Consider the following 27,779-nt stretch of genomic DNA (forward strand, 5'->3'; position numbering starts at 1 on the left):
CTTGGACATTGTCCCACTATTGCAAAAAATAGAAAGTAAAGTACTTCTAATGTATAATTTGTATTAAACTATATTATACTCTTTTAAATCCCGCGTATTCAGGTGCCTTTGGAGTAGTTTTCAGCCAGAATGTAATTTAAATATAGATGTTTATATAAAACAATAAAATATTATGGGGCTGGAATAGAGACCAGTTGATTTATGTTTTTTACCTGTTGCTTTTAGTATTGAAAGAAGACTTTTATTTAAAATAACAATGGAACTTGTATTTTAACATGTAAAACTTTTACCCAGTGTGATTTGTTTTACTTGAAATAAAGGCCACTTCATTCATTCCAGCATTCAGTCAACACATCTGCTGTGCTGGGGAGTGGCCTCACAAAGATGTGTGTTGTGCGTGCCCTTTAGGGAGAGGGGTCAGGATTTAGTGATCCTAGATTTCTGTACCTACTAGATGGGAGAGGGAGAATGATGTAGGGCACCATGGCTCTTTCTGCTACAGAAATCCAAATGGAAAGTGAGCCAGAGGAATCACTGCTTGTGGTCAGGAGAATATCGGAACACAGTGGCAGCACCTCACGCTAGTTCACTTCTTTGTGAGCGTCTCTTGGACCAAACAGGCTGTGGGCACTTTGGTCTGTAACATCCACAACTTCAGAATGCTCCTTGCTCTTGTTGCTTCATCACAGTATGTTCAAACACAACAACCATGACGGTAGCAACAACCGGATTTTGGAGGTTTTGAGGAGGAGAGAAGGCACATTGTCCTTCCTGAAAGTAGTGGTGTTTAGAAAAACAGGACATTTTCAGGAGCCATTGAGCCATTCAGTTCAACTAACCATTCTCACGGGCGTGGGCACTCTCCACGGGCTTGCTAAGTTGTCCTTTCCAACCTAGAATGGAACAGTGCAAATCGGGTTAAGGCGAACTTCTTCTTTTAGGGGTTAAATGATGCAGTGCAGCTCTGGTTTCAATGATAACATTCTGATATCAAACAGCATGATTATTATACATACAAGTTCAGTTATTTTATTGATTTGAATCATTCCAACGGGTTCAGATATTTTAGAAAATGATTTTCAAACGGCTTCAAGATTTACTTGACACCAATTGAGATTGCTGGGTTAATATCAACATTTGAACTAAGAACAATAAAGATCTACATAAAATATGTTACATGGATTCTTAGCCATAGTTTATCAAAGTATTGAATTCTAACCAAAATAGTTATAATAACCACTACATAGTATGGTATATACAACACAAGCTTTCACTGTTTAATTCAGGGCTATTTTTTTTCTTTTTTACTTTTTTTATTAGTTTTGGGTGTACAAAGCAACATAATTGTTAGACATTTACACCCTTCACAAAGTGATAACCCCTTTCCCCCAAGCTACTACCCCTCTGACATCGTATATAACTGTTACAATTCCATTGACTATCTTCCTTATGCTATGCTCCACCTCTCATGGCTATATATATATTCTTGTAGTTGACATACAATATTATTCTACTTCAGCTTCAGTTGTACAGAGCATTGGTCATGCATCTACACAGTCTATGAAGTGATCCCCTTGATAAGTATGACAAAATATTCTGAGCCTTTAAACACAATTCGCTTACTCTACAGAGATTGCTTTCCTAAAAGTGAGTCTTTTTTTCATTACATGCTTACTAAGATTTAAAACACTCATAAGCCCTTAGGATTGCGTATCCATTGCCAGAGGAGCATAGATAAGCATGGGAAGTTTTAAATTATTTGTGGACATATGTGTAGGTACAATAAATTAATCCACACTTCAGAAAAACCATATAGTATTCACAACCAAATTTTCATCATTTTGTTTGTTTAAAGTTTTCAAATGAAGTAGGAAATCAGTACTTAAACCTATGGCCAGAAAGGATATTGCTTTAAAGATGGTGCCTTACAGAGAATATAGAGAACATCGATGTCATTGATTCTAAAATTCTTAAATAAATCAAAATCTAGTTCTTAAAATAATGTTCAAATATCAATCATCTATCACTTGGTCCTACCAGGTATCCACAAGGCACAATCATCACCTAAGTCTGTCAGAAACAAAAACAAACAAACAAAAAACCCAAAAAACAAAAAACATAACAACAAAACATCTTCAGGATAAAAAAAAAAATGGTGCCATATATATCACTTCATAATTTCCACCCAAATATAAAACAAATGGACTTGGTAAGGGAAATCAGTGTGGAGAAGAGAATAGATTTATAACAAAATGGGCATTAATGACTATTTACGGCATTTGGAGATCTATATGGGACTATATTAAAAGTCATAGTTAAAAATGCAATATTCTCTAGAAATTATTAGAGCCAAACTTGAATCTTAGAAGACTACATTAAAGAGGGAACTTTCCCATCCCCATCAAATAAGACATAAATGATAAAATAGCATGTGCTTAACAATATAAACTTAGCAAATATAAGTATCTAATATTTTAAAGATTATGTTCTAAATGGGAATAAGAAAGAACAGAACAATAAATACTTTCCATAGGGAATAAGTGAATATGTGATAAAATGAACTATATGACGTTCTACCACATGAAATGTAGTAAAACAACTAACTATTGAATTATCAAAATTGTCATGCTTTTCCTCTTTTGGGGGTTGGGTTTAAATTTTTATTTCATGTTTTTGCTTTAAACAATCAGTGGAAACAAATAAAAAATAAATAAAACTATTTGAAGAGATAGGGTAGCTAACTAATATCCAGTGAACAGGATGAATCCAATATTCTTTTTCCAATTAATGAAGTTTCAGTTTTTGTCTGGCTCTACTTAGCTACAATAGTAAGATTCCCTCAATGATTTGGGTGTCAGGATGCTATTATTTCTCACGCTGCCTTCTGGATAGTAACTGAGACATATAGAGATTATTCTTGATAAAAACTTGGTACCTGACCCTGATGGATCAGATGCCGATAATTTGAGTCCCATCCAATTCTGAGTATATCCAAGTCCCACGTGCATCATCAATCCTATATTTTTGCCACCCTCTTTTCATACCCCTTAAATATTTCTGAGGACTTAATTAACACTTGTTACCTGTTTGGTTTTGTGTTGTGTGTGTGTGTGTGTGTGTGTGCATGTATATTACATTTTCATGGGCCTTGAAGCAAAAATCCAAAATTAAGACCAGCATTTTGTGAGTTCTTATGTTTTGTGGCATTTGGAAGTTTTTAATTCATTGGTTTTTGGGTTGGCCTGTAGGGACCTCCGTGGTACAAGTGACAGCGACGGATGCTGATGACCCTACTTACGGTAACAGCGCCCGAGTGGTCTACAGCATTCTGCAAGGGCAGCCATACTTCTCGGTGGAGCCCAAGACAGGTAAACACTGAATGCGACGCTCCTTGTAAAGCCATTATTTCTGTGTTGGCATATTAGTTATTCATTATTTTTACTTAATGCAGTTGGCACTGATACCATTTTTATGGTACTTCTCTCAATATGTGTATTATGGTAAGAAGTAGCATATTATTTACAGAGGCAATAGCACCTTATAAGAATATTTTATTATATTTATCGGTATTCCTACCTATAAAATATTTTATATTCAAAAGCATTTCCACTGCTCTCTCCTGACTGTATTAAGGAAATGTTGATTATTCACCTTTAAGTTTTATTTTTGGTTTCTTTTCTTTAATGAATTCACATAGGACTTATTCACAATCAAATTTAGTTCTCAAGCAGAAATCTCCGTGACCTGCAGTAGAATAGGTAGTAGGTTCAGCTTCTCCTTCCAGAGGCTGGTTTTCTTAGGGAAATTAGTTTAAACATAACAAACAGGATGATAATCTGCTAAATCAAAAATGAAATTAAATAACTATTCTTTTAATTTTAGGAGAAAAAAAAATGATGAGTTGTAAGACTGCCTGGATAGAATATGTAGTTCTTTGGCTAGATGTTGTATTTTGCTTTGAGGCTGAAATAGTTTACATTAAGTAAGAGTGTAATTTGGAGCACTGTCTTCTTGGTTATCAAATGATATTTTATTGATTCTGTGTATCTTGCTCTGTGGGTGGGAAAGAGTGAGCAGGTGTGAAGATCGGTGGATGTGTGCCATGGATTTTCTTCATCACCGTGAACATCCAAAATTTCTCTATAATTTAATAATTTTGCCTTTATCATGGAGAATTCTTCTTCAAGTAGCCAAGTTTGTGATTATGAATATTTAATAGTACCTATGATCCTAAATGAATATTTTAATGCAGTTTATTCTGTTTTTCATATTTAAAAAATGGCAATATTAATTCATTCTCAAATCCCTGCAGGGGATAACTATTTTAAATGTCTTTTGAGAATGACAGCTGTAATCATGCATGAACAGAGAAGTAAATTTAATCCTAGCTCATCATTCATTAGACTGTTCATAGAGGCTACATTGCATATTCTATACCATTATAGTGGTCGAGTTTGGAAGCTACCTGAAAAGTCTAGTAGAGAAGAAATAGTTCTGATTAAGCAAGTATTGAAGGAGAAGTAAATGCAAGTATTCGATCTGTGATATGGATCCTGTGAATGCAGGTGTGTGTGTGTGAGGTTGATTTCATGATAGATCCTGGGAACCTGAATTCAGACACCTACCCAATTCCCTGATGTATCCACTCTTCACAGCCTCAACAGACATTGACAAATGTCTAACAATTTGCTCACAAATTATATACTCCTGCATTATATAACCTGTCTAAAAATAGCCTGTACTAATTCTGAAGGTTAAATATTTTGCTGCTATTAATGACTGTCTTGTGATTTTAGTTTTGTTGTAAGATAAATTTCCAGAAGCCCTGTGTACGTAAGACCTACCTGATTGATTAACTGGGCAATGAACTATTGCATAGGATCATATCATTAGTCCTTCAAACTTAATTTAATTTCAGATTCTCAAGGATCGTGTATTACAAGAGATGGATAAAGTTTAATTTTGTGTTGTTTAGAGTTTTAAGTGCTGTAATCATTGGAACTTCTCTTTCTATGGTCATTAGTTCAGAGATATTCTGGGGGTTTCTGTCCTCTCTGCTAATTCATAATATGGAGAATGCACTTTTTGAACAAAAAGGTATTTTTCTAACAAAAATGGAAAATTTTCAGACCTTAGGGGCATGAAAAGCTATAAATTAAATTTGAGTTAGGCTGCTTTACTTGGTGTCAGTATGATTTTTATCTATGTGAGAAGTAACTATTTTCTTCATCCCATTATTTTCTTCATCTCTAAATCTAAGGATTTTTGAGAAGAAAGTAAAACTTCTGACACATACACAAAAAAATGCTGAAAATCAGCTAAATCAAGGCCCAGGAAATCACTGTGTACATTTCTATACATTTGTTTAACTTTTAATTTCTTTTCATAAAGAGAATAAGATGAATTTTACTCTTCTTATTAAGAAGGTAATACTAATAATAACTATTACTGTTTATTAATCTCTTATCATTACCCTAGCATGGCTGAAGCCTCCAAGCCCATATTGTGTCTGTAGCACTTACAGGCCAAATGGCCAGAGGGTTACAATGCTTTCTACCTTAATTTCTCCATCCACGAAACAAGAACGTGAGTCGCTGTAAAAACCAATGTTGATAATTTACTTCAAGAAGAAAATGGAAGGGCACTATAAACAAGGTGATGCACTGTTAAAAGGACTGCAAAGATTCCTAGCACCTACACTCCCAGTGTCCCCCAATTTATTGAGAGACTGAGGATTATTGTAATGTGTTCATCTATTCTGTAAACCTGCACACAAATAGATCTCGTGTTTTTATCTATTTCATTTGTGACTGGACTGGCTACGTAATGTGCAGTTCAGAATGAAAATGCAGTCTTCTTGTTCTAACATTAGAAGGATTTCAAGAAGTCATCAGCATAGCAAGAAACCAAGCATGGGGCCAGCGTGACTGCACCAGTCACGAGGCCATGAAGCCGGCCCTGGAAAATGGATTGAGTGTTAAATATCACTTGTCATTTGGGGTTCTTTCATAAACATTGAGGCGTGACTGACTACATCGTGCTTGCATTATCTATTGCATGTTTTTTTGTTACCTCATAACTTTATGTAATATATTAGCTTGATACAAAAGTAATTGTGGTTTAAAAGGTTAAAAATAATTGCAAAAACTGGAATTACTTTTGCGCCAACCTAACAAAGCTCTCCTTGCAAACACGCCCTCCACACTTGTGACATTCTGTGGCACAGCTCATGGTGTGGAGGACCTCACTCCTGTCAGGGTTTGCTGAGGACAGCCCCTCACAGATTACAGGACTCTTCCTCAGAAGCTTTATTTGATGCCAGCTCTGGAATTCTTTGATATTCTAGGGGCTTCCATCTTTATTATTGTTTGCTCTTCTCTGTCTTTTTATGGTTTTGTTATATGCTTCACTTACAGGTAGAGAAACCAAATAAGACAAGGCATAGACAGAAAATTTATAAAGAAATGCAAATTATTGGAAGTGATGCGCTTTGTACCTCTAATATATATTGACCCCCTACAGCATGAATACACCCAGCCCTGTGTTACTTGGGTCATATGATTGCTTAGATTCCTGAGACTAATCCAGAGCTCGAGTTAACAGAATGCAGGCTCCAATGATTGCTTGGTTCCCTACACTGCGTTGCTACACATATACATTCCCAGGAAGATTCTAGGGTAACAGAATATGCTAAAGGAAAAAGAAAACAACAAAAAAAAAAAACATCAATGGCTGGTGGGACATTAGAACATCATCTCAAAATTTATTTCCAGACTAAAAACCAGGCAGTTGTTGAATAATAACAGTGATAAGTGTATGTTTCATATGTACTATACTTGTTTGTGGACATGGATTATAAATAAATAGAAAGTTCTGGGGTACTGGGTCAGATGAAAAATTATTGTTCAGAAAGGCTAAAATCCAAGCCAGTCTCTTTTCTAAAAAGCTACAGGATATATCCCTCTCATCATAAGTAGTTTAAAATTATTGATTATTGAAATTAAATATTACTATCTTCCATAAAATTTCATAGAACTGTAGGGATCCAACAAGACAAGACTGGCCTTCCTTACCCTGTTAATGTGTGTGTCTACATAATACAAAGCAAAATATAAATCAAATCCAACGTATGCGACTTCTTTTCCAAATATAGACAGTTTATACTTGAGAGTGAAAAGCTAGCAAAAGTCATAGAACTGGAAATCTATTATTTTTGAATGTCCTTATTTAAATTCAGTTCTCTCCCAATTATTTTATTCTTGTCAAAACTACGTTTAATATTTGAGGTATTTAGAAATTACCTTTGCCATCTGCATTACTTTGCAAACTTTATCATGATTTTTGCTTTGAAAAAGTGTTATTTATAGGATCACTTGTAAAGAGACATTTAGAGGTGTGCAAAATAAATCAGTAACTTTGACTGTCGGACTTCTCGCCCAATAATTCTGTATTCCCTTTAAAAAATAATGACAATAAACAAATCCATGAGAGGATGAGGCTGCAGTGTTTTCTTTGCTGATAGTTGAAAGGCTGTGGACCTCTCTCCACCATAATGAATGTGAAAGAATAAAAACTCAGATGTATTGACATTAGAAGGAAAATGAGAAATGAATAGAAATTAAAAATTACAATTGAATGAGTAGGACATTTTTAAAAAACATTAATATTTTGTCATCTAGATTAAATACTCTTCTTGGTCAGACATTTATGATAGTCAATGATCAATTTACCAAAAAAGTATTATAAATAAATAAAGGATGATTAACATCTGGAAAAGAAGAAGAAGAAGAAGAAAGAAAAAGGTGGACATGTATGTCCCAGAACTCTTAGACAAAGCTTGTTTCTGCTTGATCATGGGTGTTAACTTAGGTCAGCGTTCGTTGTGTTATAATTAACAGAAGTATTGAAAAACAATCATGAAGTAGTCATAGAATCATTATGGCTCTAGGAATATTTATATATCAAACAATTATCAACAGAGTCAAATGGGTGTATGCTATGTTTCTTTTGATTTTCATAGTGATAGTTTAAAAATTAACTGTAAGTGGTGTGTTGAAAACCAAAAGAATTCAGTGAAGGAGTTAAAATGACCCTGTATTAACTGTGACTTTAGCAAGTGTCCAATACAGTAAATGTATTAGAATAAGTGATAAAGCAAACACAGTCTGCTCAAAGAAGTGTAATTTAAACACTGAAAATATTGATGTGTTATTGTTAGTGTGTGTGTGTTTGTGTGTATTTGATACCTAGTACTCAGCTCTAAACAAACATATGGTTACTTAAGATAGTAGGAACCTATAATGCATTTTGGAATCTTAGGAACCAATAATAGTTTAAATTATTTTTAAACTATTGAAAAGGTTTTCTCATCTGTTTCCCATCCATAGAACAGTTACAGAACTATAGAATATTATGAAGTATAGGGCAGGACTAGTATAGTATAACCCAGGCTGATAACTTATGCGTAGAGCTGAAATATATAACACACACAGACCATTATGTGTCCATTGAAGAATCAGCCTTTAAACAATTTAAATTTAAAATTAAATTTAAAAATGGTAAATTTGGAGGGTATGAAATCATTTTTATGTTGAACGTGAGGAAAAAAAGAATGTTTACCCCAATTTGCATATAATTATTTTCTTCCTAAATAATCATCCTCTATCAATTTTGCCCCTGAAAAGTCCGTGAGATCAGAGTGCCTCTTCCTCAGTAAATCCTGACTTCCCCCTAAATGTTAGAATATCTTTAATAAAATAAATTAGACATTTTTTAAACTACGACAATAAACAAAAGGAACCTAGGTACATAGGTCAGGCGTTGACTTTGATGGAAAAGATGAAAGTGCAAGAAATGATTAAATAGGACCTAGACTCCTTACATTAAATTAGTAAATATGGTCTCATATTGCTAGTTTCAATGTCTATATAAATCAATATTAAATTAAATAAATACATTTTCTTAATATTATCTAGGTGTACATATACTAAGTATATTATGTATGTATGTTATTTTGTATATTTACATATGACATAGGTAAACTAAAATCCATCCCATAATTAGATATTATTGCATAATATACTTACATATACCCTGCTTCCCCGAAAATAAGACCTAGTCAGACAATCAGCTCTACCGCCTCTTTTGCAGCAAAAATTAATATAAGATGTGGTCTTATGTAACACCCAGTATTATATTATATTATATTATATTATATTATATTATATATCATATTATTTTATATTATATTATACCTGGTCTTATATTATAGTAAAATAAGACCAGGTCTTATATTAATTTTTGCTCCAAAGGATGCATTAGAGATGATTGTCTGGCTAGGTCTTATTTTTGGGGAAACAACGGTAATTAACTTACATAGTTATTAATATAAAATAATTAATTCACTGCAACAATGGCTATTGAGTTAAGTTTCTCCATCAAGCAACATGAAATTCTGAAATCAATTTTTGTCATACATCTCAATTCTTAACCGCTTTCAATATTAAATGCAATTGATTAGAAATGAACAACAGTAAAACACACCGATATTTTTACTACTTCATTTGTACTACTTGATTTGTTGCTCTGTACTACTACAGTGATTCTCAACTTTAGTCCTTTTCCTCCGACCTTTAGGTTCAATGTTCAACCAGCATCATAACCACAGTTTGAATTGGTGTTTGCTTATTAAACATACACACCTCTCATTCTTTCCTTTGTAGAGCATTTAAATTATTTTGTTAAAAGACAGATAGTAGGGACCATAGCTGAAGGGGTTATAGTGATTTGCCACCACTGGGAATTCAGTTTTTGGAGAGGGTTAAAGAAGAAAAGGAGAGCTTCATTGTCATATACTTGTAATGGTTACTACCCATTATTCTAGATAAGGAGCTCAGTTTATTTATTTATAAGTTGGTATGCCCGAACCACGTTTCCATAAGAACTAAAGATAATTTTCTCTATCCAATATTAAGAAGTCCTGGCCTTCTGCAGTTTAGCATTTTCTGTGTTTTGTAATATTGTATATCAGTATCATATCCCTTTGGTCTTCCCTATGCATGAAAATTATTAAAAATAAACAAAACAACAAAAGGCAACACCTCAAGAGCAACTTGCTGCCTATGTCAGTGAATTCACTAGTACGAGTTCAGTGGATCATGATGCCTTTTACTGGGATTTGAAATTTTACAGGAGTCATCAAGACCGCCCTCCCAAACATGGATAGAGAGGCTAAAGACCAGTATTTGCTTGTTATTCAGGCAAAGGATATGGTTGGGCAAAACGGAGGACTCTCAGGGACCACATCAGTCACCGTGACCCTAACTGATGTCAATGATAATCCACCTCGCTTTCCTCGAAGTAAGTATGCCATTTTGTTCAGTGTCACAAGTGCACTCGTCTATAAAAATGTCTTTAAAACGGAATTTCTCCAGATTCTTCTCAAACAAATAATTATCGTACCACATTCTCCCACAATTTTGTTCTACCAGGGGTATGATTTTAATTCAGAAATATAGAATAATAAAGCTACTGAAAATAAATAGAAACAATCATATCTTTGTATTATTTCTATATTACATATAATATGGTTCTTTCATTCACATTATTTGAATACTCGACAGTTATTACATTTGGTTATATGTTAATCTTTTTATTCTAAGACTTATTTTTTTAAACATTCTGTAAGTTACGTGGTTGTTGCCGATTAGTAATATAAAAATATGGCTTTATATTTAAAGATCAAAATAGAAGAATACCGAATTTGTTCATTTTCTTTTCAAAACCTTTTTTAACCATTTTATGTATAATGAACATTCATTTAGCAATTCTAACACATCTTTCTTGAGCAAACATTCAGTGTTTCAAAGGAAATCAATCTAAAAAACCAGAAAACTACATGCCCTCAACTTCGTTTCTTTGACCAAAGTGGCTTTTGACTAGGGTTTCTGGGCGGAATTCACGCCTGTTCTCAGGAATTTTTTTCGCTTTCCCGTTCTTGAATCCTGAGATATAAACTGTTTTCTGTTCTCCATGATGAATCATTTCCACAGAGTGATGGCCAATACTACCAACCACCAGCGTTCAAGGAGCTGATTTTCCCGATTTCCTGACCATCTTTTCTCGGGATCCAAAAAAAAATGGGAAAGCAAAAAAAAAAAATTCATGAGAACGGGCGTGAATTCCCTCCCGGAAACCCTACTTTAGACTTAACCAAAAACAGGAGAAAAAAATTCTGTAGTTAAAGATGTCCTGATTGTAAAAAAGCATTTGATCTTACTGTCTTTTAATTGACTTTTTTCTTTTTTGTACGTGTACATAGTACTGCTTTAGCATGCTCACGAATGTAAGGAAATTGTACAAACTACATACAGTATCTCTAAAATGTTTGTTTGATAGAAATGGGGAAGTAAGCTCTCTTACAAACAGATCTTAGAAGCAAATAATGTCAAAGAAGGAAGCTTTCTCTGGAGGTATTAATGTTACTGGGTTTTCTTCAAATACTGCTTCTTTAGATATTCCTTTTTATTTTACATATTTTAGTATTTATATTATTATACAACAGATATTTCAATATCTCCTGGCCAAAAAAAAAAAAAAATTCCCTGAGTTTAGCATTTAAAAAAAATGAACCTGAAGTTGATTTTGCTCTTAAGGGTTTATAACGAGGGAGGAGAGGATTGTAGCATTAAAAAAAAAAATACAAACAATAATGTAATTATGTTGTGCTCATAGTAAAATTAACTGTTCCTCTTTTCTTTGAGCCTTCTGTGATAAGAATTGATACTTAGTATTTTTGTGGCTTCAGTTGTCATGATTTGATAAGATAGAGCACAGCTTTTCTAGCCTATTAGATCCTCTCCTACTTATTCAAGTGAGGCAAGTCAAGGGGCTGTCATTCGGTTTTTCATTTTTGCTGGGATTTTCTCTACCATTTGGTTACTATTCTAACCTTGAACATTTTAGATTCTACTAAGGGCCCTTCTGGATATGTGAAAAAGGTCACTCAAAAATTTTAAGTATATGTTGTATTCATTTAAAAAAAATCAGTAACTACTCACAAAATTTAGAAACTTGAAAACAGCAACAATTCTCAGCCTAAAATGTGATCCCTTCATATAGATACATTTTCCTTTCTGTATTCCTCTCCAAGAGAATCTTTCTCTCTTTATAATAAAGTGAATGCTCACCACATTTAACAACCACAAGGAAATGGAATAGGGTGGTGGAAGCAGGAAAAAGTCGATGATTAGAGAAAAATGGTGAAGGAGAATAATATACTAAGGACTTTTGCAGTTTTGAGGGGGATGGTTCATGTACTTCATCTGCTTCCCAAACTTTTTAGTTTTCATTTTTTTTGTTGAGGGATGTTGAAGACAAATTTGTACAAAAGAGTTGTTTTTTGTTTTTTTTAAGTTATTCTTCCCTTTTTTTCTTCTCTTTCCTCCTACTTAGATAATAGTGCCTCTGCTCTTGTACCTCTGTGCGCCACATCAGTCCTACCTATAACCCACACAAGTAATTGTTACCCTTGGTAAATTTATGAACTATAACAAGACTAATATTGTCTTTTAAAAACTTCCTTGTCCTGTTTTCTGAAACTTTCAAAGTAAAAGAAACTATTATGTACATTCCAGCATTAAGGAATCAGAACTATTTAGGTTCATAATCGCTGATTGAAGTCTAAGCTATACTATTTTTTATTTGTAATATTTATATAAATTATATTTTAATTATTTATATTCAGTGGTTATATATTATATGTATAGTTATATTAAATTTCTTCTTGTATTTAAAGTAGCATATTTCTCTAGAAATACAGGAATGAAAATTCTTCTCTTGCTTTTCCTCAGGCCATCTGTTTCTGCTGTCACATATAGATTATTATCTAATCATCCCCATGAAATAACTTGAAGCTCTATGAAATTTGGTGTCTGCCTCATATTGCCTTAGCATCTTCTTTACCAAAAAATAAAAACAAGCATAGGTGATGCAAAATAGCTGAATAGATGATGCAAAATAGCTGAAGAGTTACATTTTTCTTAGCTTGGTGCAAGGTTTTGTTCATTTTTTGTTTTGAATTTTACAGGATCTTACCAATATAATGTCCCAGAATCATTGCCAATGGCCTCTGTTGTGGCCAGAATTAAAGCTGTCGATGCAGATATAGGAGCTAATGCTGAAATGGAATACAAAATTGTGGATGGTGATGGATTAGGGGTTTTCAAGATTTCTGTTGACAGAGACACACAGGAAGGAATCATTACTATACAGAAGGTAATATTTATTTTTATTTTTATTTTCTTTGACGGTAATATCACAGAGATGACTCTGTTGAGAAGTCATGTCTGCTTTGATGGAAGAATGCATTAGACAAACTGAATAGCCATATATGGAATCATTGTTGTTTTACTTTTAGGAAAAAATGCTGTGCTTTTATTTTTGGGTGTCAGAAGATTAGGGAATCTTGAATGATTTATGTAATCACACCTTATTGATTCTATTCTCTGAGTAAACCCACAACACTTACCTATAGTTCTATAACATTAAAGCACATTGGGAAATGTGCTATTTTTAGTGACTTACTTGGAGAGATAATTATGCTTCTTTGTTGACTGTTCCAGTAATGAAACCCTAAAATCAACCAAAAGCTTTTATAAGCAAACTAGACAAGCACTCTACATACAAGAAAATAATCAAACTAAACTGGAAATAGAAACCAAAATGCTGAAAACTTGCTATATTACCATTTTTTCTTTTTTAAGATGTATACTAATTGAAGTGCTTGAAGAATTCATACAGAGGCTGGAAAGTTGTGAAGCCTATCATAATTCCTTCTATGTAAGTTCGAAGGCGATAGAAAATCGTTATCATCCAAACTAAAGACTATTTGCCATGTTGTATTTCAGTTAGTTCCCAACACTGATTCGATGTGGGGGGAATGGAGCTTTTCACTCCCACTCCTCTGTATAGACATGATCTTTGACACGTGTTAAATTTGAAAAGTATCAAAAGGAATTATCACAGAATATATTCTTATTTCAAATTTTTGAAACATGAAAAATTAAAATATTTATGAAAATCCCTACCTCCAAAATGCTGGAATTTTATGCCAGTCTGACTGTCCCGGTATATAACTCTGTAATTAACTCTCCTCAATAATTAACATACATAAATAAAAAGTTCTCTTTCACTTGTTATAGGAAAACATATGTTTGATTTCAGGCCAATGGGCAAAACATTTCTGCAATTATTTCCAGTGGACAGCTGCTGTTTAGCTCAGCTGGTGACAATCTGTAAAAAAGCTACAATAACTATGATTGGCCAACTGTTGGTAAAATATTTTGTTTTGTTGTCTAAAATAAAAGGAACACAATAAAGTATACTGCTACTCAAATTTTTCAAAGATTCATATGAAATCAATCTGTTCATATTCAGGAATTTTTAAATATGTATGAAAATTATTGTTAATAAGCACCTACATATATTTCATATATTATAATGAGGTACCATAAATAATTAGACACATATATATGTATGTATATATGTATACATATAAATAATAGATATTTAATTCAATATTAGAAAAAAATATTGTCAATTCCTTAATATTATATCCAGTTGTTTTATAGAATTATTTGTTAAAAAGAAAGCTATAAAAAAATGGATAAAAATTCATTTAATTTCAAAGCATAAAACTCATGAAAAAATTATGAGGTGAAAATTAATTATAATTTATAATAATATAAAGATAACATAAATAATTGTTATTACTTTTATAGGTAATGCGCAATATCTATTAGGCTTTATTTTGAGTAATACAAGGGCTTTATCTTACTTGATTTTCTCAACAATCTCATCAAGATATTATTAGTGCAGCAAAAATATGAAAATATTATAAAATGTTCAACAAAAGAGGAAAAGGATAAGTGATTTTTGATATTGCCATATTATGGAATCTTGACATCATCACAATGATGTGACATTTCCTTAGCATATTAACTATGTGTAACTTGGGAAATAGTTATAAAAACATTATGTAAAAAAGCAGTATCCAAAATTTTATAAACCCTATTTTAAATTTATGACAATTGTATATTTACATAGAATAAAACATAAAATAGCATTTACATCAAATTTTTCATTGCACTAAAAAATGTGAAAATGTTAACAGTAATTGTTTTGGAGTTTATCTGTACAACTTTTATATCCATTAGTTATTTTTTATAGCTACAATGTTATTAGATGCATGAATACATTATTAAAAGGCCAAACCATAAAGTATCTCATTAACAGCATTTTATTATTTACTTTGAATATTGTTGTGAATGAAAACTCTTGTCAAAATGCCAAAATAAGTCACAGAGATGTCAGATAGTGGGTTCAAATTTAGTGTATTGTTGAAGCTCTCTCAGGTATTAAAAAAAAAACAAACAAAAAAAAAAACGAAATCATTCCCTAGCTAATGAATTAAGATAAAAAAATCTGAATCTTTAAACACTTAGATTAATGGATTTTTAATTTTTGATACTAGAGATTTGTACCCCTGCACAGCAACCCGAGTTATGTTTTGCACCTAATAAGTACTTAATAATTGGTAGAGATTTATCAAAAATCATTGTATGAGAAGTTAACAAAGTACTTTAATAATTTCTTATGCTAAATATAAGACCAAAATTGTGTTACTTTCAGTTTAAATTCCTGGCAACTAAAAATAAACTTTATTTTCTCCTGCCACTTCTAATACATGAATACTGTTTAATTTTTGTTGTTTCTCCTCTTTTACCTGTTTTCTTCCATAATGTCAGTGATTGTTTTGGAATAATTAAGCATACTCAGGGTACAGGAGAACTTTGAGAAGGAATGATGGTGGGGAGTTTCACAGTTTTATTGCTGTGGCATAAGTAACCAGCAAGTAATTGAAGAATTAATAAAGCAAATTATGTTTATTCTGAACTTGTGTAAAGTGTAGAACCGAATTGCCCATCTAGCTATGATGGGTAGAAAAATCACATTTAAGTTAAATACAGGACTTTTAAAGAAATCCCTTGAAAGCCCAGCTATTAAATGCTAACTGGATTTTATGTATCATTTTGAGTCTGGTAAAATACTTTATATATACAAAAAATAATTTAGACTAAGAAATGAGTAATGGTTTGTTACTTTTAACATGGTTGCTTACATTTGCTCTAACATTGCCAATATGGAAGATTGATCTGATGTTTAAGTTTTATCTTCATGTGGATGTATATCAATCATATTGGGGCAGAACCAGTAGATTTGGAAAGCAAAATACTCTACAGCAACAGATTGACATGAGCCTAAGCAGTATAGTTCTACAAAGTTTAACAATTATTAACTCATTATAATACAATGCATGAATATTAGGACAGGTTATCTGAAATTCTGCTAATTGAAAAAGGTAAAGTTTAAACAAACCTATGGTGTTTATAATATACAGATAATACCTACATAGAACTAAATAGAAATAAAAATCTCACAGTTTTCTTCATGCTAAAATTCTTTAGTGTTAGCATATGTTGCTTTACACTTTCTTTTTACCCTCCTTCTCCACACAATTTTGAGTAAATAATAGATACTGGGGTAATTACCTGGTTATACATCAGCGTAATTTTTATTTCCAGAATCCACCCCAAACTCATTTTGAAAAATTATTATTTTTCATGGTTTGCTAATATATTCCAGTGTCTAACCAATCCAACTCAGAATTCTTAGTGATATTGAAATAAACAAATATAAATAAGTGGTTTCTGTAAGAGTTGATTAAAAATAGTGGAAATGATATATTTATTTTTCTCTGAATTTCAAGCTTACTGAGTATGGAATTTTTTCACTTGAAAAATGTATGGCATAGATTCATCTAGTTTTTAGATGTAAAACTATTAATCCATAATTTTCTCATTTTCAAGAATTCTTTCATTAATTTATTCAAAATGTAACTCACATTTTATATGCAGCTAATATGTGTAGCACTGTACTCAGGTCTTGTGTGAACCCAGGGTTTGTTCTCTTTAAAAACCTTAAATAAGGCTCATAGTCCAGCTGGCTCATAGTCCAGCTTCTCACATGGACATCAAGGAACTATTGGACTCCTAGAACTTTTTAAATTGGTATTTGCCTGCTATGTATCCCACCATTCCTCAGTTCCATCCAGAGATCTAGGGTAGACACTGAGCTACTTTTCATTCCTGGAAACAAGATATATTTTCTTCTAGCTGCTCAGACATCCTGTTTTCCTGTAGGAGTCCTCTATGCTCTGCAACTTTGTCCACTTACTCTCACTCATCTTTCAAGTCCGGAAAATTGCTCCTGGACTTCCTTATTGAAACCAAATAGGTAAACAGGAGGAGTGAAATTATAGGAACTGTTTGTCCTGTTCAAGGAAGAGAGAGAGAGAGAGAGAGAGAGAGAGAGAGAGAGAGAGGAGAGAGACAGAGAGAGAGAGAGAGAGAGAGAGAGATTCCTTTCGACAGGAGCCGGTCTAATAAAATATAATGAAGTTGTCTCAGTTTCACAAACACCGTGGGTTTTTCATGGACTTAGCTGTGGCCATGAGGATGTGGGTAAATACCCAAGGCTCTGTCGAAGTAACCAGGAGAGCTCAGGCCCTATCTGCCAGTCAAGTGGTCTGTCTCACCTAGTCTCAAAGATTTGAACATGGCCCGAGAAAGGAGTTGAATAATGGACCCATAAGAGTCTTCCCCAGGTAGGGGAAGGGGAACTTTCTCAAAAAGATAACCACCTGTGCAAAGATTCCGCATGTGAGATAGCATGTTGAGTTCAGAGAATTAGAAGTAGAAAAATTTTACTGGAGTGTAACGTGGAAGGGGATGTTCGAACCAGATGAAGCAATGTAAGTGACAGAGCTTCTTCATACCTTCCTGCCTCCTTTGCAAGTTCACTCCTATTAGTAAATAGGAATGTATGTATCCAATAATTTGCAAATAAGAATGGACTACAAATAGTAATAATGAGATGAGATTTTAGGTACAGCTACAATAAAATGTATACTGTGGAATATAAAATTATAATATTTTCTAATTTCTCATGAACCTCATTATTGGAATTATCTGTGATAATTCTAATTCATTTCAAGCATTTCTCTTCTTTTCAAAGGGCTGTATTATAATGAGTACCCATATTTATTTAAAATGTTACTTTCCTGGTCATAGTCAAACAGTGTACCTTTTATTATTATCATTATTGTTAAGTTTAAAGCCTTGAAGTCATTTCTAGTTGCTTTTCTTGCCCCTTGTGATCCATAACGTCTCTTGGCTATATATTTTGTTGTTGTTCTGTTCTCTTCGGCCTTATCCTAAGTTTAGCTCTCATTTGTTCACTCCCAAACTATTATTTTAATAGCTCCTGAGCTCACAGCCTGCTTCTACCTCCTCAGTTCTTAAATCCATCCTTTTAAATTGCTGTTCAAAACTCAATGTCATTTTATTTTTCTCATTTTAACTAGTTTGAAAATCACCTACCTTATACCAAGGGAATAAGAGAGAGTGATAACACAGCAAATTGAAAGAAAGTGGTGAAATAATCACTACTGAGGTTACATAACTTAGAAATTGTCACTGAATTCATTGAAGAATTATTAAAATTAAGGAGAGCTTTCAATAATGAGAGCTACAAAAGTAAGTTAAAAATCAATAGCTTCACGATAGCTCATGAGAGCAATAGTATAAGCTCCTGACCTTCAGTGCAGCCATGGGTTTCAGCTTCCTGGGGTTGCGTATGGAATCTCCATCCCTCTGTGTACACCCCTAAAATCCTGCCCCAAGTCCAAGTGCTTTTCCATCACGAAACCTACAGTATCTCCCGTCTCCGTTTCAAAAGTGTCTTTGCTTACATTTTTTTTAAACTAACATCTCCTTGGAGTGGTTTTTCTCAGAATGAAGGACGTCTGTCCCTAAAATTTTCTGATTCTCTGTCAGAGCTAACAACTGCTTGTGGTCCTCAAGGACCGGATTTTGATTTTCAGGTCTGTTTATCAAGATGTCCATGAAATTGGGGTCCACATTCCCTCCCCGGTAAAACATTTTCATAGACCCCTCACAGCACGTGGAGTCTGTGTCCTTTCAGTGTCCTTTCTCTGCCACCGAGTAGTGGAATCATCTGCGAAACTGAGACTGGATTTCTGAATCCGAGTCACAAGAGCATTCTGACTAAAAACAAGAAAATCCAAAAGAAGACAGATGAGGCCTTCTTCCATTGTTTTCAAAACATTTTTAAATTTTCACTGAGATAAACAATAGGAAGCTCTGGGCAGTCCACAAAAAGTGCACCATTTGTTGATAGGTTTTGCAGTCTCTCCTAACTCTAGGAAAACATTTACAACCAGGCACCGCGCGGATGTTGACAAGATTTTTGTTGAAGACATAAATGTATATGTTCTGATGATTCCAAATGTCTCTAAATAATACTTCACATTAGGATAGTAGAGTTCCGGTGTCCATTTAGATAAAGTGATTTCTATTGAAATTAGGTTATTTTGTACCTGTGAACCATGCTTGATCACCATATGAACTTATTTTTTCTCAACAGCCTAATAGAACTTGAACCCTCTGCTTTTTTGTAAACAATGCACCATCATGGTTATAATGAGATTTATTCCAGTTTGAGAAAAGTATGATGATATTTTGAAACATTCAACATATGCCATACTTGGCATAGGGTAAACTTAGGAACACAGAGTGAAGAACATAAAAACAATCTTTTTAAAAAGATATGTTAGAAAGAAAAAATAAGTATAGAATTATGAAAGATTATCTCTAGTCATGTTATTAATATTCCAATGTTTCATATAGAAAATGTTTATTAATACGATCAAATGGAGACTCCACAAGGCTAACGATTGGTGTAGGTGTTGTCACATAATTTTATTTTTTATAATTGAATTACCCTTTCCATATCTTAAGAATAAATAAGATTATATTGTTTAAATATTTAAAAAATGATGACAAAACTTTTGTTTTAAACAGTTAAAGCACTGTCAAAATTCCTGTATGGCCATTTCTGAATGATTCGATGATATCCTTTATCACCAGTTACAAACGGCTTTCAAATTCACAATGTATAAACATAAATATGATCTCATGTGAGTGAAAACTATTTCTTTCCACATAGAGTTCTTTCTTTTTCCATTTCTGTGTCATAATTTTCACTATAGGAACTTTAGTCTTTTATTTTTCCTTTAGGATATAGCAATCCTTCTTCCAATGTACCTCTGTTTTCAATATAAGACCTCAGTGGGGATTAAATGTGGAATTTTTCTTCTCTAAAATACTATAGAGTTACAGCACAGTACGAAAAAAGAAAAAAATGAGCATTTTCAAAAGGCTTTTCCTATGAAATATAAGAACACATCCAGTCTCTGCCAGTGCCTGGCTTGACTGGTGGGCTCATGTTTTCACTCTATTAAATAACATGTTTAAGTTTGGATAGGCCAGTTCTGCTGTAGTATATTCATCATTTCCTCATGCCCATCCCCTTCAAAAAGGTTTAATGCAGTCAAAACCATCCAATCATAGAGCCTTGTGGAGGGTTTGATAATGTGGCTGACCTCCATTCACTGTAGGGGAGGAAGGCTAGAATACCCAGTGTCCTGTGAACCTTCGGCTCAGCGGCACAGATTCCTAAGCTCTGGCGTTTCCTATCTTGTTATTGAAATGTGTCTGTTGCTTACGACTTGCAGTAACGAGGGGCTGAATCCCAGAGTCAAGTATGTATTTCAGTATTGCACAAAAATACTGCTGATACGTATGTGGTGGAGGAAAATCAAAACAACACTTTCAATTTATTTTTCTCCTTTTCATTACCTTTTTCATTCAAATATTTTATTCAGTTAATTCTGATGCTGTGGATGCACTTTTCTCAAAATGGAGCAGATGCTTCTCTCATTTGACCGTGAACAGGCATAGTATGTTTTGGATTATTTTAGTCTTAAAGGCTGGATAAGATTAATACAGTAACTGTATTTGGTGAACCTCTGAATTTCAGATCATATTTTCCAATTTATTCAACCCATGGTTACTGTGTAATGTATAAGTAGATCCTAAAATCATTTGAATCATTTTGCACATGTGTGCATGCATATAGACTGTCATCTGCTTATTATGATATAAACTTACCTGTGTTTGAATAGTCCAGATTAGAGATGGATGTAGAGTCTTAAAAGGAAAATAAGAAATCAACACTCTGAAAAAAGTTGACAGTGATGCAAATGTCAATATATGACAGACATGATCAGACTAACCCTGTTTGCTTAGGAATATTTTCTGTGTTCTTTGATTTCAACAGTTATCAGGGCATTTTTCTCAGAATATGTGTATGTCCGTGATGTTTTCCCATGAATCCACTGTGAATTTTATCTTATATTTTTGCTTAGTACAAATCACAGATAATGTAAAAGCGTCCTTCTGTCTTTTTCCATGGTGTGTTGTTTTCTTAGTTTCAATGAGTAACATTCCAAGAAAGAAATATTTCATAAATAGATAAGAGAGGAATTATTGAATATATAAAGAAAGCTAGAGAGAGAATTGAAGGACAATTCTAATGTTTCTAGTATGAGTAATTTGGTGAATAGTTGTGTTGTCCCTTCAGCATGGGTGGTTTGGAATATGTTACATCTTGAGGTACCTGTGATATCCGGGTAAATATATGTCTTGGAGGTTATGAATAAAAGAGAAAGCAAGACATTCATTAACAAGATTTGGGTAAGAATGCGTGTGGCTCACATAAACATTCTGTGTTCAGGCTAAAATAATATATCATGGCAGTATGTGTGTCAGTGATAGCAGCTCTCAGTTTCTCTCTCTCTCTTGAATCTCACCTCTCCAATATGGACTTGGTTTCCACATCAGTTTTACAGAGCTTATCCCACTTTCTTCTTTCAGCATCATCCTGGGTTTAACGACTACTACTCTTTTTGGTTGTGGATTATCAGAGTCCTACTTCCAGTTCATCCTGATTTTTGCTTAGTCTGTGGGAACACAGACATGGGAGTCACGCTATCTGTGTGATTGTGGCAAGAAACTCAACCTCTCTTTGAGTCAGTTTCCAAATTTGTCAAAAAGATCTGTTAAAAGCTATATTACATATTATAGGTGGTTTGAGAATCAATGAGCATGAGCAATTAAGTTAATATTGTAAAACTCTTAGAACAATAACCCAAACGTGGTAAGGACTAAAAAATGCCTATTAATGGGAAATACGTTTAGCAGTTTACGGTGCTAATAAATTCAACTAACAACCTGAAATATATATGCATTTAGTTGGTGATCTTAGATGTTTTTTAAAAATTGTTACAAAAATGAGATATGATACCTGCTTGAATTGCCTTTTTAAAATGTTCAGGACTCATTATATCTAGATTAAAATGTTAATTTAAGTACTCATTGAAGTCAGAGGACACTTGTATAGCTAGCTGATGGAAATCCTGATATTTATATCCCTATTTTATTCCTAATACCTTAATGTAACTTGATGTTTTAGGCTTAAACATTCTTGCAATTATTCATAATACCTTTGTCAGGGTCCCAATTTACTTGCAGAGCACCGGATACTTTCTATGTAGTGGTAATAGTCTGTTGGCAAAACACGAATATTTATATCAAGCACCCAATAAGCAGCTATTTCAAAATATAATTTTTAAAGCTAAAATAATGGCTCTCTAAGAAATATAAAATGCACATGGAGACACCCAGTAATCTTTTTTGTTTGTTTAAATTTGCCTACACTTATTTCGCTATTTTTCAAATGATTTGTCCTTAGGTTTCTTTTCCTTTCTTCATTTAGCAATCAGTGAATCCCTGTTATGTCCAAGACCGTCGTTACTAATGGAGAGATGTAAGATTAATACATTTTGGCTCCTGTCACAGATCTCAAAGTCTAGCACAGAGAGGCAGGTATTAGGGGTCCCCCTGCACACACAGAGCTGACCAGACCTTGAGAGCTCTTCTCTCTCTTAACCCACAGACCTCTAAGAGGAGATCCACATGGAGTAACCACATCTGGACTCCTGTGTATATAACATTAGGAAGATACCTTTCCCTTATCTTCTCCATAACAAATAACTTATTGACTAAATCTGGATGTAGGGTTTGTGATTCACAAAAATTTCAAGACTTGTACAAGTTTCATATAGCTGCTAAAATCATTTTCAACTGTCAAAGCAAAAATCACATTGGACACAGTCAAGCAGGTAAGACAGAGTTCAAGGATATTGTAGTAGGGGCGCAAGACCCCAATGCCTGCCGCCTGAACTCAACTTGTTCTTAAAGAATTTTAAGAGCTGGGAGACGGCTTGGGGCTGTGGATCATAGCTCATCTGTGTTTGCAAATTGCCTTTAGCCAAAGGAAAAGCGAATGTTGTAGCTTCCTGACAGGAGGTAGTTTGACACCTGGGGGCTCCTGCTGAAGGTTGGCTTCTCCTTCCCATCACAACAGCTGGCCCCTGGCACCTCTGTCTTTCTGGATGATGACATTTCAGAGAGGCAGCTCCCCATTCCTGGAGGAAGACATTTCTGGGCTATGAAATGGCAAGACGCTTTTTAAAACATTTACATCCGACAGGGGCAGAACCCGGCTTTACAATACCAGTTTTCTAAAGTAACGGCTCTAAGAAAAGTGAGGCCACGGGCCTAGAGTCGAGAAGAAGCCTGTCTAAATTTAGTCAAGCTGAGGGACATGTTCGGCTTTCGTGGGCACAAGCCAGGGAAGGGAGATCATAAAGGCAAGACTGCAGCTGTGACTAAGAGAGGTGTGCTTTACCTTTGAGAGTACTTGTGGGTACCTTGAGAACATTTTTGTATTTAAATGTACAAAATTATTCTTGCCGAGACACCTTTTTAAAGGTTGTAGATGAGTTCTAAGGTTCTGGGTAGTAGATTTATTTAGAGTAAAATAATCATAAAGGGAAAGTGAAGACTGAGGGTATGGGGGCAGAGTCCCAGAGAGCAGTTTCCAGGCTCTCGGCCTCAGGTGGAAAGGTGCTGGCTCAGGTAGTAGATGGCCATCAGCTGTGACTAGTTGGCCGTCAGCTGTTACCGGTTAGCCATTGGCCACTGGTATAATTGCCAGGCTAAGGGGTTGGTTGGTTGCCAGAGAAGCGGACGGCAGATTGTGGATAGTGTGGCTCCTGCTTCCTGTGTCTCCAACCCAGCCACCAGCAAGACTATCTAGTGGTATGACTCCCCTGTCTTTGGCTCCGTTGGTGTTCCTTTTTGGCCTCACCATATCCTGTGTTCTGGTGTGGGGAGAGGGACTGGAGACCCCGCATGACAGAGGGCGATTTTTTTTTTCCATTTGGATAGGCTCATTTAAGCCACTTACTTAGGAAAAAAGATTTGTATTGATTTGATTAAGGAGATGGAGGATACTGAAAGCAACCAAATGTGCTTTGATCCAAAAGACAGGTGGAGTCTCCAGTGAAAGAAATGTTTTAAAGATGACAATCTTAGTGCTTTCATACAAAATGAACATAAAGCATAAGACAAATTTAGACATGCACATGTGTACGTGTGTGTACACACACACGCGCACACACACAGGCCTCATGGAAGCATGCCCTGATTAGAAGAACAGAATGAAAAATTTCCAGAAGGATTTCACTGGGATACATTGCTGACACATCAACAACAGCGTTGGTCGAAAGTGAAAAAGCTAGAAGTCACTGAGCTTACTGTCAGCATCTGTGGCTACAGACCAGAGCCGAGCAATAGGGAGAAAAAAATGCAGTGCAATGATTTTATTAAATTAATTCAAAAGTGTATTTTAACTTAGTTTTTACTATTGAAAAGATTTAAACAATGTCGGGGAATTATTGAACCCCCACTATTTGTGACAGTTATTATTACTTTATTTTACATTAAAGAGACAAATATTATAAACCGACTTTGCCAGTGATACAGGCCTAGGTGTCATAGGGGAACCAATGAAAATACACTTTGCTTTCCTGTTGAGTTGCTCATCATCTAGCAGGAAATAGTGTAATAGTAAGACAGTTAATATCGCTACAGTGATTACTCGGCGGCAGTCACTGCTCCCAGGTGCTTTAAATTTATAAATAAATTACAGTGACCCTATGAGGTTGGTGAGGTAGGTAGGTACCTAAATGAGATAATTCCATGTAGTATGAAGCCCTGATGGCTCTCGGTGTCTCAGGAACACCTGCTTGTTAGAGCAGAAAGGGCATGTGTGGTGGACACACATGGCCTTGAGTTCACGTACAATGTCTACCCCTAGTACACATATCATTGTGGGCTTTCACTGGAACTCTTTGCTATTTAGATTTTGCATTAATTAGTAATACCAACCTTGCATCTTTTTAGTGCACGTTAAAGATGTGTGTAAACTCTTTGTTTGAAGATAGCTCTCAACATAAAGAAGTTTTATTACTAGTTATGTAAGGGGATTATGGGAACACTTATAAACATGGTAATAGTTGGTCTTGGAAGATTTCAGTAAAACATGGCAGGAAAAGTTAGAAAGGAGCAGCAGGTCATATGAAGTGTCCTGTTTATAGTGAATAGTGCTTTTTTATTATAAAAAGGGTGAGAGGACAAGGGATGAGCATCCAGTCTGTAAGAATAAGCTTATTATTTTGGGTTCTTTAGATCAGAGATTGACAAACAGCAGCCTGCCTGTTTTTGTACAGCTGAAGAGCTAAGGGTGGTTTTACATTTATAAATGATTGAAAAAAATCGAAAGAAGAATGTCGTGTGCATGATACGTGAATTCAAATTTCAGTGCCTGTAAATGAAATGTGATTGGCACATGGCCACAGGGATTTATTTCCATGTGGAAGAGAACGTGTAGCCTGCAAAGCCTAATGATTTACTGTCCGGTCCTTCCAGGAAAAGGTCGCCAACTCCTGCCTTAATTACAGTGTTTAGTATTGTTTAATACTAAATTTTTATCATCCCTTGATGGCAAAAACTTGAAACAATTCTATTTTATAGTTTGGGAAAGACTATACCAAACAAGCTGCTTGTCTCTTTCACTGTCTCTGACATAGATGCCACTTGACAAATGAAAGAGCAGCTTCTAGACCCCCCCAGAATGGCTCTGTGGGATCACTCACGTCTGATACCCAATTCTTATGAATCCTGCATATCGCTTGCTATTGTGGGTGACAGTGCTAACAGTGTTTTGGTTACATTTCCAATTACATATATAGTCTCCAGTGATATGTGGGTTCAAATATCAAATAGGATCTGTTTAGACATTACCTATATCTCTTTCCCTTTCCTTTTCTTTCGTCTTTCCTCAGTTGTCATTGTAACTTTTCTTCCCCCAGTATAGCCATGCTCATTAAATCTAATGGTTATGAAATGTCTTATGCAAAAATCAATAAGAAAGAGAAACAGGAATTAAAATTTTATTGCAAAAGCCTTTTCTTCAATTAGTTTAACAATCCTATCCATCACACCACACCCCTCTTTGAAAACTAGATGCCTGGCTTATTCTGATTTGCTCTGGCAATCAATTCATGCAGCAATTCTTTTTGTCTGTAATTTTGATTCATAGCCTTTCATATGAATTCTTTTATTGCTCTATTTTCATAATAGCTTTTAGGCAGCCAATCATAATGCATGATACTGTGTTTCTTTAGGACTTAGTGGCATCCAGATGTCTGTACCTCATGTTGTTGCCTTTTAGACACATTAAAAAAAGGCAGGTTGCTATAAAATAATTGCACTCATTTGTTCAGTAAACTTTAAATTATTCATAAGTCAGTCAAATTTCTACTTGAATTCAGAAATACTTGGTATCCCTTTTGGGTAAAGCTGAATGACTGTCTTAAAAGTTGTGGTGGTTTTCAATTGTTTTAAAAGGAGATGGTGAACAGGATGTTTTTAGAAAACACTGTCTGTCATTCATGGACACATAAGATATGAAAGTAAGGTTTCTCTCATAATTTGTCAGTTTTATAAGTAATACAAGAACACACACAAGCTCTTTGTATGTGTAGAGTTTCTAAGTAAATGTATTAATATTTAGATAAGTAAGAATGCTTTGGTTTATTTTTCGTAGCACCCAAATTAAATTTTGGATTTGTATGTATAGGCCCAAGAAAATTGTAATGACGAGATCAGGTTTCTTACAAGATGATTTGCATCCCATACCAGATGAGCCTTTTAAAAATAACACCTGCCTTTGCCTCAACCCGGATCTGCTCAATCAAAATCTTAGAAGGGGCCAGGCATGTGTTAGAAAGTACCAGAGTGGTTCTGACTCTCACCTCTGGTTTAGAACCATTGGGCTAGATATATTTTTAGATAACAGACAAAAGAAAACGGTAGCCTTATAAAAAAAAGCACTGAATTTGTTATTAGGTTGGTAAAAAAGTAATTGCGGTTTTTGTAATTTTTAACCTTCTAAACCGCAATTACTTTTGTACCGATCTAATAATAAGGTGTTATTTAGGGTGCTGTCGACTAGGTGCCCCAACATTTTCATGTGAAACCTCAGATAAGAATTAAATATTTTCCCACAGTAATTATATAAAGTTTTCTGTGGTTAAGAAAAACGGTACATTTGACTTTTTTTCCCCACCTCCCACTTTGGCCATCAGTTTTACAGCTCTTGTGGCCTGGAGAGCTGCTTTCTCGTTTTTTCTAATTAATGAAGAATTTTTTGACCCCTTTCTATGTACCAAATTCATAATAGGCACAGAGAATGCTAGTGATGAACTAAGCAGTCTGGAACTTACAATCTACAGGATGAGACAGATATTAAGCCAGTAAGTATTTCAG

The 27,779-nt window shown here is 34.4% G+C and overlaps 1 protein-coding gene across 5 annotated transcripts in view; it reads left to right on the forward strand.

Annotated features, from left to right (window-relative positions):
* CDH7 (cadherin 7) overlaps positions 1–27,779 on the forward strand; it is a 127,844-nt gene that overhangs the window by 53,018 nt on the left and 47,047 nt on the right. For 4 of the 5 annotated variants that reach the window (XM_033087710.1, XM_033087709.1, XM_033087712.1 and 1 more), the window contains exons 4-6: positions 3,249–3,368; positions 10,192–10,359; positions 13,088–13,275. In XM_033087710.1, the coding sequence (XP_032943601.1) occupies positions 3,249–3,368; positions 10,192–10,359; positions 13,088–13,275 (476 nt within the window). The remainder of the gene's footprint in view (positions 1–3,248; positions 3,369–10,191; positions 10,360–13,087; positions 13,276–27,779) is intronic. The other variant, XM_033087713.1, reaches the window with a different exon arrangement.

The sequence above is a fragment of the Rhinolophus ferrumequinum genome, chromosome 19 (assembly GCF_004115265.2).
Source record: "Rhinolophus ferrumequinum isolate MPI-CBG mRhiFer1 chromosome 19, mRhiFer1_v1.p, whole genome shotgun sequence".
Classification (NCBI taxonomy): Eukaryota; Metazoa; Chordata; class Mammalia; order Chiroptera; family Rhinolophidae; genus Rhinolophus; species Rhinolophus ferrumequinum.